This window comes from Ciconia boyciana, chromosome 7 (genome assembly GCF_034638445.1).
Source record: "Ciconia boyciana chromosome 7, ASM3463844v1, whole genome shotgun sequence".
NCBI classification, from domain to species: domain Eukaryota; kingdom Metazoa; phylum Chordata; class Aves; order Ciconiiformes; family Ciconiidae; genus Ciconia; species Ciconia boyciana.
The window spans coordinates 49,874,816-49,891,421 of record NC_132940.1 but is presented as its reverse complement, the minus strand read 5'-3'; the positions used below and the strand labels follow the sequence as shown (position 1 = coordinate 49,891,421).

Below are 16,606 nucleotides of genomic sequence, written 5' to 3'. Positions count from 1 at the left end.
GAACTATGCTGTAACAGTTCACTCATCATTAAAATTTCTTTGAGCTCAGCACTGGAAGGTACAATATAAACTCAAGAGTAGTAGTAATTACTGTTCTTTTCTGGTTTTGACAGCCAGAGGCCAAAGGGGAGCACAATGGGATTAACATTGTGTGTAATGGTACTAGATTTCAATATTGGATACAGTTTTCAGCTTCTGCTGTTCAAACTTGAACCATTATCTTCTGGCATAGAGGCAACAGTGTTGTTAAATCAGATATATTGAAATGTCAACAATGAAACTACATGAAACAACTATGTCATTTGCTTTGCTTAAGGTGCTCACCTGCCAGAGGTTATCGTCTGCCATCAAGTGCCTTAATTAACCTGTCTCATGGTAGTCGGTCAGAAATGGGAAATCAAAAACTGACGGCCATAGTTAAACCTCAGCCAGCTGTGAATAACTACAATTCATATGCATCTGATGTGTCATCTGTATGCTCACAAAAAGTGCATCTGGGAGGCCTCAACCATTCTCCTCGCTCTCTTTTTGTTCCTACTCAAGTAAGACTTTTCTTTCATTTGTACAAAAATGTTTTTCCATAGAAGCTGAATTATGACCATAGTTGTTACCTTCATTGGTACAAACAAAATTTAATTTTTATGTCAGTATATTAGAAGTATGATAATCCTTATCTTGGAGAAAGGAGTTAATCCAATAATGAAAGGGGCCAAAAGTCCCTTATTGACAGTTGTTTTGCTTTGAGTAGCTCCAGTTGCATTTCCAAGAGACAAATATTTAGTTCGGAGCAATGACACCACATTTGGTGTCAACAAATAGTTTGTTTGGGCAGAGATGCAATTATTTCCTTAAAGTTCTTGTTCCAAGTAATGCTTTCTGGAGGCCAAGCTTGTCCATGCTCAGAAAGAGAAGACATGATTTTCTTGTCAGTTTTGCTTCTTGGTTATGATTTACTTTGTCTGAAAATAACAGTAAAGGAGGAAAAATTACAGGTGAATTGGGTTCTCATGGGTTTAATTAAACTTTATTTTTGAGTAAATTATTTCTTTAAAGAAAATTAGCTTAATGGGTAACTAAAATAAGCTTAATGGGTTGCTGTAGGTGTGTTTGAGAAGAATTGTCTCCTGTTTTCTACGTCTACACAAGAAGAACTACTTTCGAAAAGAAAATTTAAGGCAATTAAACACTTCTGTGTTTTTTTTTTTCTCTTAATAATTTAGCAACTGAATGGAAGACAGCATTACAATCTCAGGGCTGAAAATCAGGGCAACTCTAACTCACCCCAGAAAGGATCATTTCTGAGTGGCAATCAGAAAAATAAAGTGAGTGTTCTGATTCATTTAGTACTGGACCCAAATGTCTCAATATTTATTTTGGCCTCCTATTTAGAGTGGGTGTCCTTTTCTCATGATTAACAGATAGCTTTGTTTTAGTACATCAGATGTTGTAGTCTGGATACAGACCGAGCAGAACTTGTCCCAGTTCTTGAATGAGTATCATATCCTGTGTTATTGTTTAGATTTTAGATTTTCAAAAGTGTTGGTTTTTATGTAGCTGAGCTTCAGTTCTGTGGTAACATACTTGTAATGTTTTGAAGCAACTGAGCCTTATTGATAAGGCCTTACAAAATAAGATGTTAATAATAAAATTTAAGAATACTACCAGTATGAGAGCATGCTTTTGAAAGCATTTTGAATTATCATCTGAGTTTAATTATACTCAGTGATCTTTCCTATATTAATAACTTCTTTTAATAACAAAATAAAAACAATCTCAAAACAAACTAAGCTCATTTCAGTTTAATAGTGATTCTTAGGAAAAGTTGTTACATAAATACAACCCACCACAGTAGCCTATTTCATAAATTAAATACCTGCAAGTTCTACTAGTGTCAGTATGAGAACTTCTGTCGTCTGAGCACTGTTAAACTTGGACTTCAGGATTTTCAGAATGTCTTTGTGTATATGATTAGCTGTTCAAAAGTTCGAGTTTATAGCTGCTGAGTTTGTTGCGGGTGTTGTTTCTTATTTTGTCAGGCACAGAGTAAGGAAGATGATGAATTCTGCAGCATATGGCAATCATTGCAGAGTTCTGGGAAGTCTCACCACATTCAGCAAACCATGCATGAGAAGGTTAGTATATAAACTTTAAACAGATCCCTGGGTTCAAAATATGGAGGTACTTAATTTTATACATCAGTTCATTACATCAGAAAACTTCCTAGTTAATGTTACAAATAAATCCTCTGGATTAAATTATTGTTACACAGGGTATGCATAGCTCTAGAAAGAGGTAATCGTACAGGACTACTATGTACATGATGGATGCATAGTTTTCTGGTTAAGGTTTGATGTTTGAAATCCTAGGGTGCAGTTCTACCTCAGGAAATCAAGCTGGGAACTGGCAATCAGTTCTATAAGCCAGGATTCAATGACAGCAGCTTTAAAGGTCAGCAAAGAAAACAGGAGCCATATAAAAAATGTAAGTACTATAATTAGAAACTTTGTTTAGGAGAACTACTTGCTTTATCTGATCTTCATTGAAATGCCTATTGAGTTTTTTGTAGTTACTGACAGAAAATAGTTTCTTATAGTTATATAAACACTACATTGTGCTTGTTATTGTCAAATAATGTCCCTGGTGTGCATATTAAGTATTCCACACTTAATCCTGAACCTTTTAATCAAGCTGTTCTGCATTATGTTGACTTTCCACCCATCTGATATAAAAACAAACAAAAAACCCCCCCCATAACTTGGCTTTGAAAATTTGCTTGTGATCATATTTGTAGAATATAAAATTAGATATATTATTGCATATACTTCATTTTATTTTATCCTACAAGAAAAGCATACACCAAATGACCTATAAAGTGTGAATTAAACATTTGATGCAACCGTTCAAATTAATGCTACTCTGTGTACTTGTATGGAGTTATTAATTTGTTTGAGCCTTGATTATTATTACGGTTTTTAAGAGCATTTCAAAAGAATGCATTCTTTTGTAGTTAAAGAAGATTCCAAAGTTACAAGAGGTGAAAGTCAGCCACATAATAAAATATCAAACAAACAGGTAATTTCTTCTGTACTCAGTAAATGTATTCTTTTCTTTTTACTCTGATCTGATTCATCATTTTACAGATTTCTCTTTAACTGGCATCTTAGTTGGTTCTTTTGCTAGGTAGATTTTATTTTGGAGAATATTTTTTTTTTTACTCTAGAGATTTTACAGACAGAAAGTAAGAGAAAGTGCATAAGATATATAGTGATGATACCAAATGATTTTCCTGTTCCTCTCAGACTCTAAAAGCTATGCTGTAATGGGAAAACACAAATGCTAGGTTTTCAGTAAGCTGAAATCCTCGAAGAATATTAGCTTGTCAAAGCTATTTGCAGATGCATTTCTAATATGATTGTGTTATAATGAGTAATGGAGTATTAGTATTCAATAATAAATGCTGCAGTTTATTTCAGAATTTTGCAGGTGTGAATAAGTACAATGTCAAACTTCTGAAGAGGAATGAAAGTCCCAACATGCCTGTAATTCAGAAGGCTGCAGTTGATGGTCGCTGTACAGGTGGAAAGGTAGGATCTACTAAATAGTTGATTTTCTTGTGCTCTTTGAATAACTTTAGTTTACAGTCCATTTTGTTCCAATTATTCCTGGTCACTTGTATGCAAATTCATGTTTATAACAGATACAAGACGAACCTGTATAACCTTGATCATTCTTTAAATCAATTCTCTATTGGTCAATACTTGCATCTTTTTAGTATGCAAAACTTGATTTAGTCTCTGGATATCTGTTCACACTCTGAGCAGACATGACTGTGATCTGCCCAAGCTAAGAGGAGAAAATCCTGAATGAGCATAAAATTAATCACATACTAATATACCCTTCCTCTTGCATCTGCTTGTAATATACTAAGTTGATGTACCTTTTTTTTTTTTAATTTGTTTTAAGAAGGACAATGAACTTGAAAGCCTTCTAGCTTCTTTGAAAATTTCCAAAGAAAATGAAGTGCAGACTTATTCCAAGGAAGCAAGAGCTACAAATGAAGAACATCTGTCACCACAATCATTTGCTATGGTCTGTATACTGCAGGAATCATTACATTGCAATTTAGCATCTGCTATCTTAGCATCAATGCTTCTATTTAAAGAAACTCCATGAAACCTCATACTGCCTTTTTAAACATATTGATGAGCTTTTAATTAGCTATTCTCAAAGAAAATTAACAAACACATTTGTTTATGCTAAGATGCTGTTATCTGTGCTTTGATAGAATGTAACTGATAGGAAAACAAAAATTCAGATTTTGTTACTGATTATGATATTCAGAGTTAAGGAAGAAGGTAGTGTTATCTAAATGCCATCATGTCCCTGAATGGTTTATTTTATTTTTAAAGAAAGGAACACAGATGCTCAAAGAGATTTTGAAGATAGATGGCTCTGACCTGGAAACAAGGAATGAAGTGAAATCCCAAGTTAATGATGTTCCTGCTCCCCCTAGTAGACAGGATTGCCATGGAGCTGCCTTGCAATATAGACAAACAAAAAAAATGGGTATGTTTAGACATCAGCTCATAGTTCAGAGCTTCACGTTGTAGTGATATTTTAGAACATAGCTAACAGTATAGTACTGATTTTCAAAATATGGTAGTAAAATGTCCATCTTTTTCAGGTCTACTTCTTTATTCAGATCTAAAAATCTCTTTATATATAGTCTCCTGGTTTTTGTTAATCAGATATGAAAATACCAGGGAAAAAAAACCAAACAAATATGCTTTTTTTCCTGCTAATAACAAAGTTGCTGTTCTTTCAGTGCAGGAAATGTTTATGATACCGCTTTTTTTTTTCCCCCCCTTTTGTCAGCTGCTTATATGAACAAGCCTCATAGCACTGGAGGCCCTCAGAACACACCAGCACTGGAAACTGGAGGTCACCCTTTTCCTTGTCCACAGCCTGCACTGTCTACCGTTTCTGAACTTTCTCGTATTTGTTCTCTTGTTGGAATGTCGCAACCAGATTTCTCTTTCCTAAAAACACCACAGGTAAAAAGCTTTTCTGCAAAAATTAAAGTTCTCAACTTTGTTTCAACTGTCCTATAGTAAACATTTGGACTGAGCACTGAAATCCATCTAAAAATAAACCTTAGCTCCTTTTGTTATCTTTTTCAAAACAAACAAACAAATCCTCTGTTTCTGTCTCAGTTTGTTTGTCAGCAATACAAATTCCCTCAAAAATCTTATCTCATTTTTCTAGACCATGACAGTTTGTCACATAAAATTATCAAATGGTTTGTTGGTTCATGGACCACAGTGTCATTCTGAAGCTGAAGCAAAGGAGAAGGCTGCGCTTTTTGCTTTACAGCGTTTGGTGAGGATGCAAAGAATCTTTTAAAATCTTTGTCTCTATTGCATTGCATCTGTTTGTAATCCTCGTTTCCTTCTTCATAGAGTTCTATAGGAGTAAACTTTCCTTTGCCTCCACCTCCGCCTCCACCAGTGTTTCCAAATTATCAACCACTGGGAGTTCCTGTACCACCTGGATCTATTCCTCCAGTATTTGCACAAGCCCCTGGTAAGTATTTGACTAGTACACATTTCAAATATTGTGATGATATCCTGTAATTGTAATAGTTCTTTATATGAAAGTGAATGCCTTCCAGAAAGCCCCATTTTTGGTCTTCCTGTATGTAGTTGTGTGTCTGAACTGCTTTGAAAACAGTTCATGAACCTCTTCCCATCAATATGCAAATTAATTCAATACAAAGAATCACGTATCTCCCACTTATTTCTTTTCTTCAAGAATGTATTTGTCCATTCAGTCTTAGTTGTTCTTTTGTTTTTTTCTTCTTCCTTCAAAACAATAGTAATTAGTTCAAAGCTGATAGTCCCAGTCCAGAATTCATAAGAAATCTCTTCCTTGATTTTCTACATGGATTATTTTTCCCCCCGTTAATGGTTATCCATGCATTAGTGTTTTTATTTGTTTATAACCAACTTTCACTGAAGTTCTGCATCACAATCCTGTTGTACACTGCCAAACATTAGCATGGTAAGTAACCCCTCAAAAATTGCTAAAAATCCTGGTGGCGTTTCTGGTTCCCGTCTATTTTGTATTCTAATAAAGCTCACATTCACAGCTAGTAATTAATGAGTCAGCACCATTGTAGCATCCTGGTAACCCATACAGCAGCTGCCACATCTCTTCCCCAGGGTTTCTGTATTGTTGACTTGTTTCAAAAGGATGGCCAAAACTCGCAACCTTCTACTAATGCAGTTCACTCAGCTAAGGATGTGAAGATCCTAAGTTATATGTGCTCTGAAATGCAGATTCCATGACTTAGTGCTCTTAACTGTGCTGTCATCTAGGTGTAGTTCTGTAAAAGCAGAACTGTTTGGGATTTTTTTGATAATAAATAAATACTTACCTATTTTCAAGTAACTATGAAGAATATGAGGCTTTATTGGAGAGAGAAACAAGATGCAGACAAATGTAGTTGGGGTACTTTTGGGGTCTTGGGGAGTTGGTGTCCTCTTTTTGAGGAAAGAGAGCTAAAAGTTACTTATTTTCACAGCTAATATAATGCCTCCATCATCTCACATGTTTGGTCCAGTGTCCTGGGGAACTCCAGTGCCTAAACATTATTATCCTGGCTCCTATCCAGGAAATGTGTCTTTTACAGGAACTATACCAGTTGGTTCTCACAACCAGTTTATACCTCTACAGGTAAGATCGGCAGGTTTGTCTTAATATTCTATTTTTGTAAAAAATATGCCTACATGATGAATGCAACAACACCCCCACTGTGAAGCACTATTTAGTATTAGAAAATTATTGTAAAAAAATTGTATGCATGTTTTCTAAAAGTGGAATATTTGCAGTTTTTTGAGAATGCATTCTGTTAAATAATATTTATTTAATTTAAAGGTAACTAAAAAAAGGGCTGCTAGCAAGAAAAACTTTGAGCTCAAGGAGTTTCAGAGTTCCCCTCAAGCTGCACCACTAAAGAATGAACAGCCAGTGTCTTCTGACCACATTCAGCAAGATAGTTCTTCAGCTCCTTTAAAATCTCCTCAAGCTGCTCAATCCACTGTTTCATTTCAAGACAATGTGGCTACTCCAAGCGTTCCTCATAACAAATCAACACCAAACACATCCAGCAAGCGAAAGCCAAGAAAGCTGGCTGTCAATTTTGGCGCACCAAAATCTTCAGAATAAATATGGTAGCTAGGTGTATTTTATCTTTAACTCTTCCCCCACTGTTACGTTCTATCATTTAAAAAAATCAGAAAGCTCTATTAAAAAGACCAGCCACTTTAGGTAAAATATAGAATGAAATACATTTTATTTGCTATGATTTTGAGGTTGTTATGAAAACTATAAAAATTATGTCAAAACTTACTTATTTTGACTTAAATTAGCAAAAGCCAGGAAATGCTGAGTTAAGGTTACCATGCCATCCATTGTGCCTAGGTTTCTAAACAGTGGCTTACAGACTATACCGGGTAAGCAGCAATAACAGTGGCAAACTTAATTCAGAATTGCCGTGCTTTTTGGGAGGGATATGGAGCGGTAATAAGTTGGGCATCAAACATTGCTTAGTATGACATTTTGTATTCTAGCTTATTTTTAAATAGTGTAATAAGACAGAAAGGAAAAATTATTTAAATGCAGCTTTTATATTGGTTCTCCAGGTCCTTCTGAGTTAAATTAGTGTGACTAAAACCTAACTACAGTGGAACTGCCAAATTCACTTTCACTATGACCTGCTAGGTTTTATAGCAGAGGGCAACAACTTTACAACTTTCAAAATGTAGGTATTCTTGTATCTCTAGTACTAGAGTGGCAAAAAGTGGTCGCTGATGCAGCATCTGTTCCAGGAGATTAATTTATAGGATGTATTGAACGAAAAAAATATATTTGCAAAGTAGAGACCTCTTTGGTAAAGTATGTTTAATTTTTTTAATCTAGCAGCATTATCAATTTCATTGTTTTCTGATGATAAAATAATGTAGATATCTACTACAGATCTGCATAGCCTCCTAAAATGCTAGTGATATCCTGATTTTTTTTTTTCTAAATAATAAAAATGGCCAGAGTTTAAAGATGCCCCTTTGTGTAGTATGGCTGTCAAAGTTATGTTTACTAGAGTCCATTTCTCCCCCTAACAGTCTGCGCTCTGAAACCTTCTCTATGGTAGTCTATTTTTTGTTGCTAGTGACTTTTAATATTTATTTTTTAGTTTTGTGATAGAAGTTCTGTGTAGCAAAATTAAATTATCAGAAACTGTTACTATTGGTTCCATAAGAATATTCAGACAAAAAGTTGACTTGTATTTTTGGAGGGAGCTATGTTGTAAAAGCAGTAACTCCATCATTCTTGGTTCATATAGGAAAAAAAGAAGGCTCAACGGTACCCATACTATTTTTAACCCACATGTAGTGTTCTTATTGACATTAATAAGAAATCTTCAGTCTAAGAGAAAATTTGAAGCCTCAGTTGGTGCTGTTTACTGATGTTGATGAAATTTCATTTTTCTTCTTTATTCTAATCTGTTCCAGAAAAAATATTTTTCCTCTAAGGCCTAGGAAGCTTAGCAATAAAGCATAATTTAGTGATTCATTTTGTTGCCTCCAAACAGGTTTCATGTTGGATCTGCAAGTCTGTAGACTTTCTTTCAGTTCCCCTACCTTGTCCTTTGCCTCAATTTCTTGGTGTAGTACCGAGTTTTACATTGTTACCACGTTATAGGATTTTTTTATATTGATTTGTCCGAAACAGTTGTTGCCTCAGCAGTATTTGTAGAACAGCAGCAAGCCCTATAAAAAGGATCACAGGGGTAAAAACAAGGTTAAGAAATTTTATTTCATTTTATTTAGTATTACAAACTTTGTAGAATAGTCTACATACAGTCTTAAAATACATTTATTTTGTTGTTCTCTTTATAGCCATCTAGTCTCAAGAGGGTTTGAAGCCATATTCTGTGAAGGGAAAGTTGTACATTTTGGTGATTTATTGTCATGAGCAACACAAGACTGACACGATGCTCACATGCCAATATTTTAGAAGAGTTTGTGTGAAATTTAGTTATGTGACACAGATGTTAGCCCTCCCCATATCCTATATGAATTATCTGATCATCAGAGAAAAGAGCTGTTTGGAAAATCCTGTGATGGAGATGAGACTACGTTAGATTCTTGCATCACAGAATTTTGACATATCTGGATAGCCAATTTATGCAGATTTTTTAGAAACAAAGTTATGAAGGACACTGTACTCTTTAACACCAGTAAACACAGCAATTTTTATTATTACTTACTTCAGAACTAAGACTTCCTCTCCCTCGTCAAGTAAATTGCTATATTTAGTATATATAGCTGGTTAAACACTTAATTCTGTAGCTGCTGCATATTGTATTAGTCCCTGGTTTTTAGTTTATATATTCTATGATACTGACTGCCTGGTGCCCAGTTAATTACAGTTTTACATGTCCTGGTAGATGTAACATCTGCATTGACCTATGCCATGTCCCCTATGATTTCAGTTTTATACTTTAACAAGGTGATTATGTTTAATTCATACAGATACAAATCTAAGCATTTGTTTTTCTCATAGATATGAAGTATTTTGTAAGCACTGGAGTTTTTCATTAGATCTTATACAGAGCAGTATTTTACTAAAAATCCAAAAGGGAAGACTTTTATGTGCGCATTTTTGTAGTTTCTGATTTTTTTAAAATAACTTTTCATTGTTTATCTGCCAAGTGAAATGTTTTAAATTTGCATATGAATGGATACAGAATGTATTTTTTTGTGCTGTTTAGTGTTAAGTGTGCATTTGCAGATTTTTAGCATGTAGTTGCACAAAGGACTGTGCAAAGATATTTTAAAATATGAATATATGATACACTGAAGGAAAAACGTTCATAAAAGTTAAATGCTATATAAAACTTCAATGCAATAGAATAATTTTATAAATTGTGTCTGTGTCTGCTTGGATTAAATATTGAAACAAAAAACATTACTTATTTTCACTGTTTTATTTCCAAATACTATATGGGAACTTCTGTATGCTCCAAACCAAAATTTTAAGGTATAAATTAAATCTCATGAAGCCCAATTTCTGTGATTCCCAGAAGCAGCAACTGCCCACCTCTGAGCTGTTTCTTGGTGGCTTTCAACTACTAGTCAGTTAAAGATAGGAAGTTTGTTAAAAAGGCTGTTAGTCACTTTGCAATTAAAAGCATTTAACTAGATAGTGATCTTCCAAAATTTCTTTGGCCTCTGTCACCCATTAGAATTAAAAAAAAAAAAAGCTATAGAAAAGGCAGTAAGATTACTTTCCAGCAAGTTCAGTCCCAGTGGTTCTTAACAAGGTGCAAAAACAGCTGGTGGCTGAAAAATAGGAGAAAATAGGAGGAGCCATGGGTACCTGGAAATATTTGACACCCTAATGTAAAGCCTTTTTCTGTATCTGGAGCAAAGCATTGTGCTGAGATTTTTACTAGAGTAGAGTAAGAACAGTTACCTCATTTGTAACAAGGCTTCTGAATGAAACATAATTACAAACTGCACTAAAACCAGTGTAATGTGTTTGAATTTCTTCAAGAGACAAATGGCAAGTTACCTTTCGTAATTAGATTTCCTCATCCCCAATAACAGGAGATTTTTTTAAATTCAAAATTGCCAAACTAATGTTAGTAGATTTTACCCTTATTTTAGAGAGGGTAAATAAATTTCTTCACCTTTGTATTATGTATATATACCATGTGCTGAGTTTTCTTCTCTTCGACCAGTTCTCTCTAAGATCGTGTTCAAACTCTACTTGTTCCCTTTTAAAGCACAATGAACACTGTAGTCATGCCAGTTAATTCTTAGTATCTTTAGTTGTAAGTTATGAACTTTATTAGGATTTGTCTTTTGCCAACTGCGGCACCAGCTTTTCATGTAGAGAGATGTTACGTTCCTTCTCATAGGTTACTGTGTGAATTAGCTTGTTTAAAGCAACTAGCATAAACAATGGAGTACACTCTTAACATGACCAGCTGCTGCAACTTTGTGTAACAATATTCTGTATAGAACAACGGTCTGGGTGGTATATACGTTAGAGTCATATTACTCAACATGAAGATACCAAGATACAATTTTGCATTTCTAAAGCTGTCTTCAAATTATTAGTCAATGGACTTTTAAGTACTGCAGTTATCCTGCATGGCAAGTTCTGCCTTGTTACTTTTCCCATCTCAATATATAGCACTAAAGAAGATTAAAACAAATTAAGTAAAGGGATAATGTTAAATAAAGGGATAATGTTAAAATATATCAGTTTGTGCGTAATAAATCTTGCATGGACACTCCCATTCAAAAATTAAGTGACTGTTGTTCAATTTAGTGTAGTTAATCTGAACTACTATATACATGACCCTGAGAGTGAGGAATCTCAAAGAAAGAATGGTTACTTACAGTAAGGGATTTTTTAATTCTTTTTTTTGAGATGTGATCTCCATATGTATTCCATAATCAGCCTTCCTTACTACTGAGAGACAGTTATGTTCTTCTCTTTCTGTCTCTGGAAAGGGGACACAGTGACACCAAGGGCATAAGGGCAGTCTGAATACACACTCTTGGCCAAAAGCATCCAAATTCAGGTGCATCAGGACCCATGAATATTGAGACTGTAATTGATACATATTTCGAAGAATCGGAGATCACGAGGTAAGTAGCTGTTTATTAACAAAAGAATCTGTGGTTCCAACAACAGTTCCTTACTGCTGCCGATTTTTGACCGGGTGTTTACTCTTATTTTTCTGTAATTTACAAACTTCCTGTTTCTTTTCTGCTTTGAAAGATAATGCAAATCAAAGAGAACAGAAGGAGTCGCAGTGCCATCGAGTGCAAACAATAAACCTGATTCCTGTTATTTGAAAGGACAGATAAAGCATTTTTCATTAAAACTTTATTTTTTCTGGTAAAACTTGGTCAGTAAGCATTACTGCATCAGCATTGCTTTATGAAAGTTGATAATCACTCTTAGTCCTGTATTTTGTGTAATGGCAAGAAAGACAAAGGCTGGCAATCAAAAGCCAAAATGTAATTTCCATGCTGGTAACAATAGCAATAAAATTCAAAGTCAGCAGCTTTTGGCACATCAAGGATATGGGGTAGAGCAAGATCTGTGATTCCAGTTCAATTAAGTGATCTATTTCAGAGCAACCTATGCATGTTTTAGAATTAGCACTAACTTGGGATAGAATGGGATATTTACTATTAGCTCCTGATGCTTCTTCCAGTACATATTTATTTGAAACAGCTGAAATGCTTTGTCAGTCATTGAAACTTAACTCAGCAGGGTAAATGGAGAGCAGTGCAGGCTGCTGGAACCTCTGAGTTTACCAGGCCTATATTGAGATGGTTCGTTCTTCTAGATTTTTCTGTTTAAATTTTCTCCTTTTCCTTCCCCTTGTTTTCTTTCTTAATTCCTTTTTTTTTTTTTTTTAAAGTGGCTGGGTCTTACTGAAACAATAGTTCTTAAGTGCTTTTTCATCTCTTTAGCCTCTTGTATATCCGTTCTCTTGTTCTTAAACTTCATTGATGGCTATTTTCCTCTCTTTATTTTTAGATTTTTTTCCTGTGAATTTCCAGACACTGAAATCAATGTTCTTTTAAAGAGCTGTTCAGCCCTGGATTTTCTAGGTACAAATGACCATTCCTCACATGTATATACACACTCACGCACACATGTATATACAGATACGGGACTCAAATCTCTTATTTTCTCGAAGCTGTTCATAGTTCTGTCATTTTTAGTCCACATCATAATTCCTTAAGAGACATCCAGAGGATGATGGACATTATCTCATATATACACATTGCACATCTCCAAATGTAGGTATTACTTAGGATGGGTTAAAAGCATGGGCAAATAATGAAACATTAACAGAACAAGTGCACCAGTTTTCACTTCACTTGCTTTGGTAGATAAATTCTTGGCTTAAAACTTGTTTTTCCTAAAGTCCACCTCATTCTCTGGTCAAAGGTTACTTCTGTCGCAGAGCTGGCAGAAAGGAAGGACTGCTTGTGCCTCAGGCACAATGCAAAACCTCACATATGTGGGTATCATTTTGATGTGCAATTTTCTAGTGAAAATGCTGGCTTAACCAGTCTCTTATTACTTGTTCCCACTGGATCGTGCCAAACTGTTTGTATCACCACATTGTGAACCATATCAAGGAATTAATCTGATTGAAACTCTTTCCCCCATGTTATTTTTCAGCCTGATAGTTTGCTGTGGAGCCACAAGAACAGCTGTGTTGGTACAACAGTTTGCAGTGTGAGGGCGGGGTGATTTAGCAAGAGCGGAACTGCTTAAGAAACATCCCATTGCTGCCTAAAACTCAAATCACCCACGAAGCTAACATGCTAGATTAACTGATGTCATTGTATGTGGTTCTGTCTGTTGACTTCAAGGAGAGTGGTAAATTCTGACAGGAGGAACTGCTGAGAATGGTCATATGGTAAATTATTGCAGCAAAATTTGCCAAAAGGTCATCGCTTTAATTTTGGGCCGTCTGTTAAGTTTCCAGGCAAGGCTTAATGAATGATGTATGTGGGCTGCACCAACCAATGGAGCAATAGAAATTAGTGGGCTCTTTCTTATTTAAATGCAAACTGACTAAGGACCCTGAGGTCAATGCTTTCATAATGTTAAAACTTGTTAAAATGGTAGAGCTAAGGAAGTGGGTAAATAAGAGTTTGATGAGGCAGTAGAAGGGTAGATGCATCTTGACAAAATACAGCTAAGGAAGGGAAGTTAAAGAAAAAACATGCATTACAAGTTTTGGGTCTTGCTCTCCTAGATTCCAGTAGCTGGAATCCTGTTAGCACTGCCAGTGGCAAGTGATTCATACTGGAAGCCTGGGGTGAGCAAAGACGCTCCTATGTATCAGTCGCATAACAGAAATGCACCTGAGAATACCTTTATTTAAAAGAAAAAAAAAGTTATCTATTCCAAATACAGTTTCATTAATAATTTGGAAATTTTAATTAATAATCTGGTCCTGGAAAATGTCAAGATTGTTTTCTTTCTAGTAATTAGGTCTGCTGGATCTGTAGCACTCCCATCTCTCAAGGCCTATTTTAACCGGGATAACTGGGGCAAACCCCCCTTGCTTGGCATCCTCTAAAGTGTACTTGTTGCTGACTGAAACATGCTGAGCGTGATGACGTTGCTTACAAATACTCAATATAAATTACTCATGGTGGGGTTTTTGCCATCGCTGCCAGCAATGGAGTATCTTCTTGTCCCTGATGTTCTGCCCTTTGGTTGGTTTTCCTTAATAACTCTTTCCTTTGCTACAGCATTGGACAGGTCCCTGGAGTGCCTCTACTCCTACATTTGGTTTGATATTCCAGTAAAAGATAAGACCAGTCACACTTTCCAGAGACCAAAGGAACTGAGGATTTCAGCAGAGAAGAAGATGCAGAAGTACAGGACATAGCTGCTGCGGTAATTGGTATGTGACCCCAGGTGTGTGAATTCTCTGCCTTCTGACCAGTGGAAATGGTGCTTAACAGGAAGACTAGGATGGTAGAGGTTACACAGGCTTGTTACCAGCGTTGCAGTGCAGTATAAGAGAAGGGTGTCCGTACATCTTCACTTCAAACTGAATGTTTCTTGTCTGTGCTAAGATTAACTTTGGGCTTTTACCCATGTTGGCGGTAAGACTTTTCTCTGAGGATGACAGAGGTTCTGGATAGACAAAGAGTGCCTGTGTGGGAATGATACTCTTTATGGCAAAATAACATAAGCTAATGCGAGATAAGTCATGTATGGACAAGCTGTGCATGTTTGAAAACCCATTGCCTCCTTTATTGCACTGTTTTTATCACATTGCAAACAGAACATTAATATAAAATTTGTGTTTCATAAGCCTCTTATAAATTGAGCAATTGTAATACCTGCTATATAACTGAAATTATATATGGACTGCAACTATGCAAGTTAGTTCACGTTATCTTTTTCCAATGTATATACAGTGTTCCTTTTCAAGATGCATCTAAGTTCTTATTCACGTATTAAACAGAGTTTGAGTTTCATGAAGAAATCAGCTTGTGGTCACTTCCATGCAATACAGTGAATCAGAGGGGTATGTATTTGTTACGTTAAGAGCTTGTAAAAGAAAAAAGTAACCTGCACCTCCGTTTTTTTCTTTGAAGTTTTGCTTCATCTTGCAGTGAGATGGGCTCCACTTGTATGGGTACTGTAAAACCATGAAGGATGTCTAGATGTATTTTCCCAATTCTACTTAAGGCTTCTTAGTTTTTGAATGTTCGGAGAGGTCTTAGCCTTTTATACCGGTTACACATGTTGAATCCTATTTTGGGAGCTTTCTTCAGGAGTTCCAAATAATTATTATTTACTGAAACTAACAGAATAATTAAATTAGTTTGAAGAAATATAGTCTTAATAAGATATGAAGTACTTGATACCTTTCTCTGACATACATCTATTAGCTGTACGTCAAGAGATTGTAACTTGTCAAGTTATAGTCAAGGAGACTATAAAAGTCAAAGAGATTATGACTTTTTCATGAGTCGTTCTTTAGGGAGGAGAGGTAAAGCAGCCATTCCTTGGCTTTCTCTTTCATGTGCCTTCAGTTCCCCGTAGTCCGAACCTTTGTCCCATTGACCTCTGTGACCGCCCGGGTGAGGTGGGGAGCCTCTTCTCACATGGCTTCCACTGTTGTTGGTATTCCCGCTTTAAAGATCCGGTAACATCGGACTGTTAGCCCACATCATACCTGTTTGTTGTTCATGGTACAACTTTTTGTACGAGGGGCCAAACAGAAGTGCAAGGGGAAAATATTTTCTATGTATTTTTTGCTTTTGTTCTTCCTGGTCTAATTAAATGAGGAGTTAAAACTAATTGACTAATTCTTCTAATTAAATTGGGGTTAAAACTAAATTCTACTGATACTCGTTTGGGGTTGAGCATCCTGAATTTTATTGCTTAACTGAGAATATTTCTGGTTGTTCCTCTTGAAAAATCACCACCCCATCTAAGGGCAATACGGCCACATTTCTGTCACTCACTCTGTTCCAACAGTAATTTTAAACATGGTTCCCTCTATGAAGGAAAGGGATGGCACAAGAAAATTGCTTAAGATGAAGACTTTATATAATTACATATGCTTTGTCCGCTGATGCTCACTACCTTCAGTGACGAATCCCAGGAGGGACCGTGCCTGGCTGTTTACCAAGTACCTGCTCCTAGCTGACATTTTTCCATGTGGTACAGCTGTAAGGAGGGGCTGGGTTTATGCGGTATGTTCACTTAGAGTCAGTGTTAGCACTGTGAGGAAGTATTCCAGGGGCGCTCGCTGAATTCCATCTCTTAGAAACCCTGTAACATTTGGTGTTTAATTAAAGCCTTCTACGTGCATTTGGCAAATTTATATGGAAACTGCACAGACTAAACGTGGGGGGGGTGTTTTGGGGTGTTTGCTCTGTGTATGGGATCCCCGTGCCCAGAGCCTGGCCACGCTGAGAAGGCGCCGGCCCTGCCGGGAAACCCGCCCCGCCCCGCCCCGCCCCATGAG

General features: G+C 36.1%; 1 protein-coding gene across 5 annotated transcripts in view; it reads left to right on the top strand.

Moving 5' to 3' along the window:
- The window catches only part of XRN1 (5'-3' exoribonuclease 1), a 45,686-nt gene that overhangs the window by 27,013 nt on the left and 2,067 nt on the right, over positions 1–16,606 (top strand). Inside the window, exons 31-44 of one of the 5 annotated variants that reach the window (XR_012043241.1) lie at positions 317–542; positions 1,221–1,322; positions 2,037–2,132; positions 2,367–2,481; positions 3,008–3,072; positions 3,474–3,584; positions 3,964–4,089; positions 4,410–4,566; positions 4,876–5,054; positions 5,266–5,379; positions 5,460–5,583; positions 6,584–6,735; positions 11,586–11,723; positions 14,367–14,521. Coding sequence is in view for 3 of the 5 variants with exons in the window: in XM_072866384.1 (XP_072722485.1) it covers positions 317–542; positions 1,221–1,322; positions 2,037–2,132; positions 2,367–2,481; positions 3,008–3,072; positions 3,474–3,584; positions 3,964–4,089; positions 4,410–4,566; positions 4,876–5,054; positions 5,266–5,379; positions 5,460–5,583; positions 6,584–6,735; positions 6,937–7,227 (1,858 nt within the window). In the remaining 2 variants the exon portion in view is untranslated. Of the gene's footprint in view, positions 1–316; positions 543–1,220; positions 1,323–2,036; positions 2,133–2,366; positions 2,482–3,007; positions 3,073–3,473; positions 3,585–3,963; positions 4,090–4,409; positions 4,567–4,875; positions 5,055–5,265; positions 5,380–5,459; positions 5,584–6,583; positions 6,736–6,936; positions 10,204–11,585; positions 11,724–14,366; positions 15,065–16,606 lie in introns of those variants that run through there. The other 4 variants (XR_012043240.1, XM_072866384.1, XM_072866383.1 and 1 more) reach the window with 4 other exon arrangements.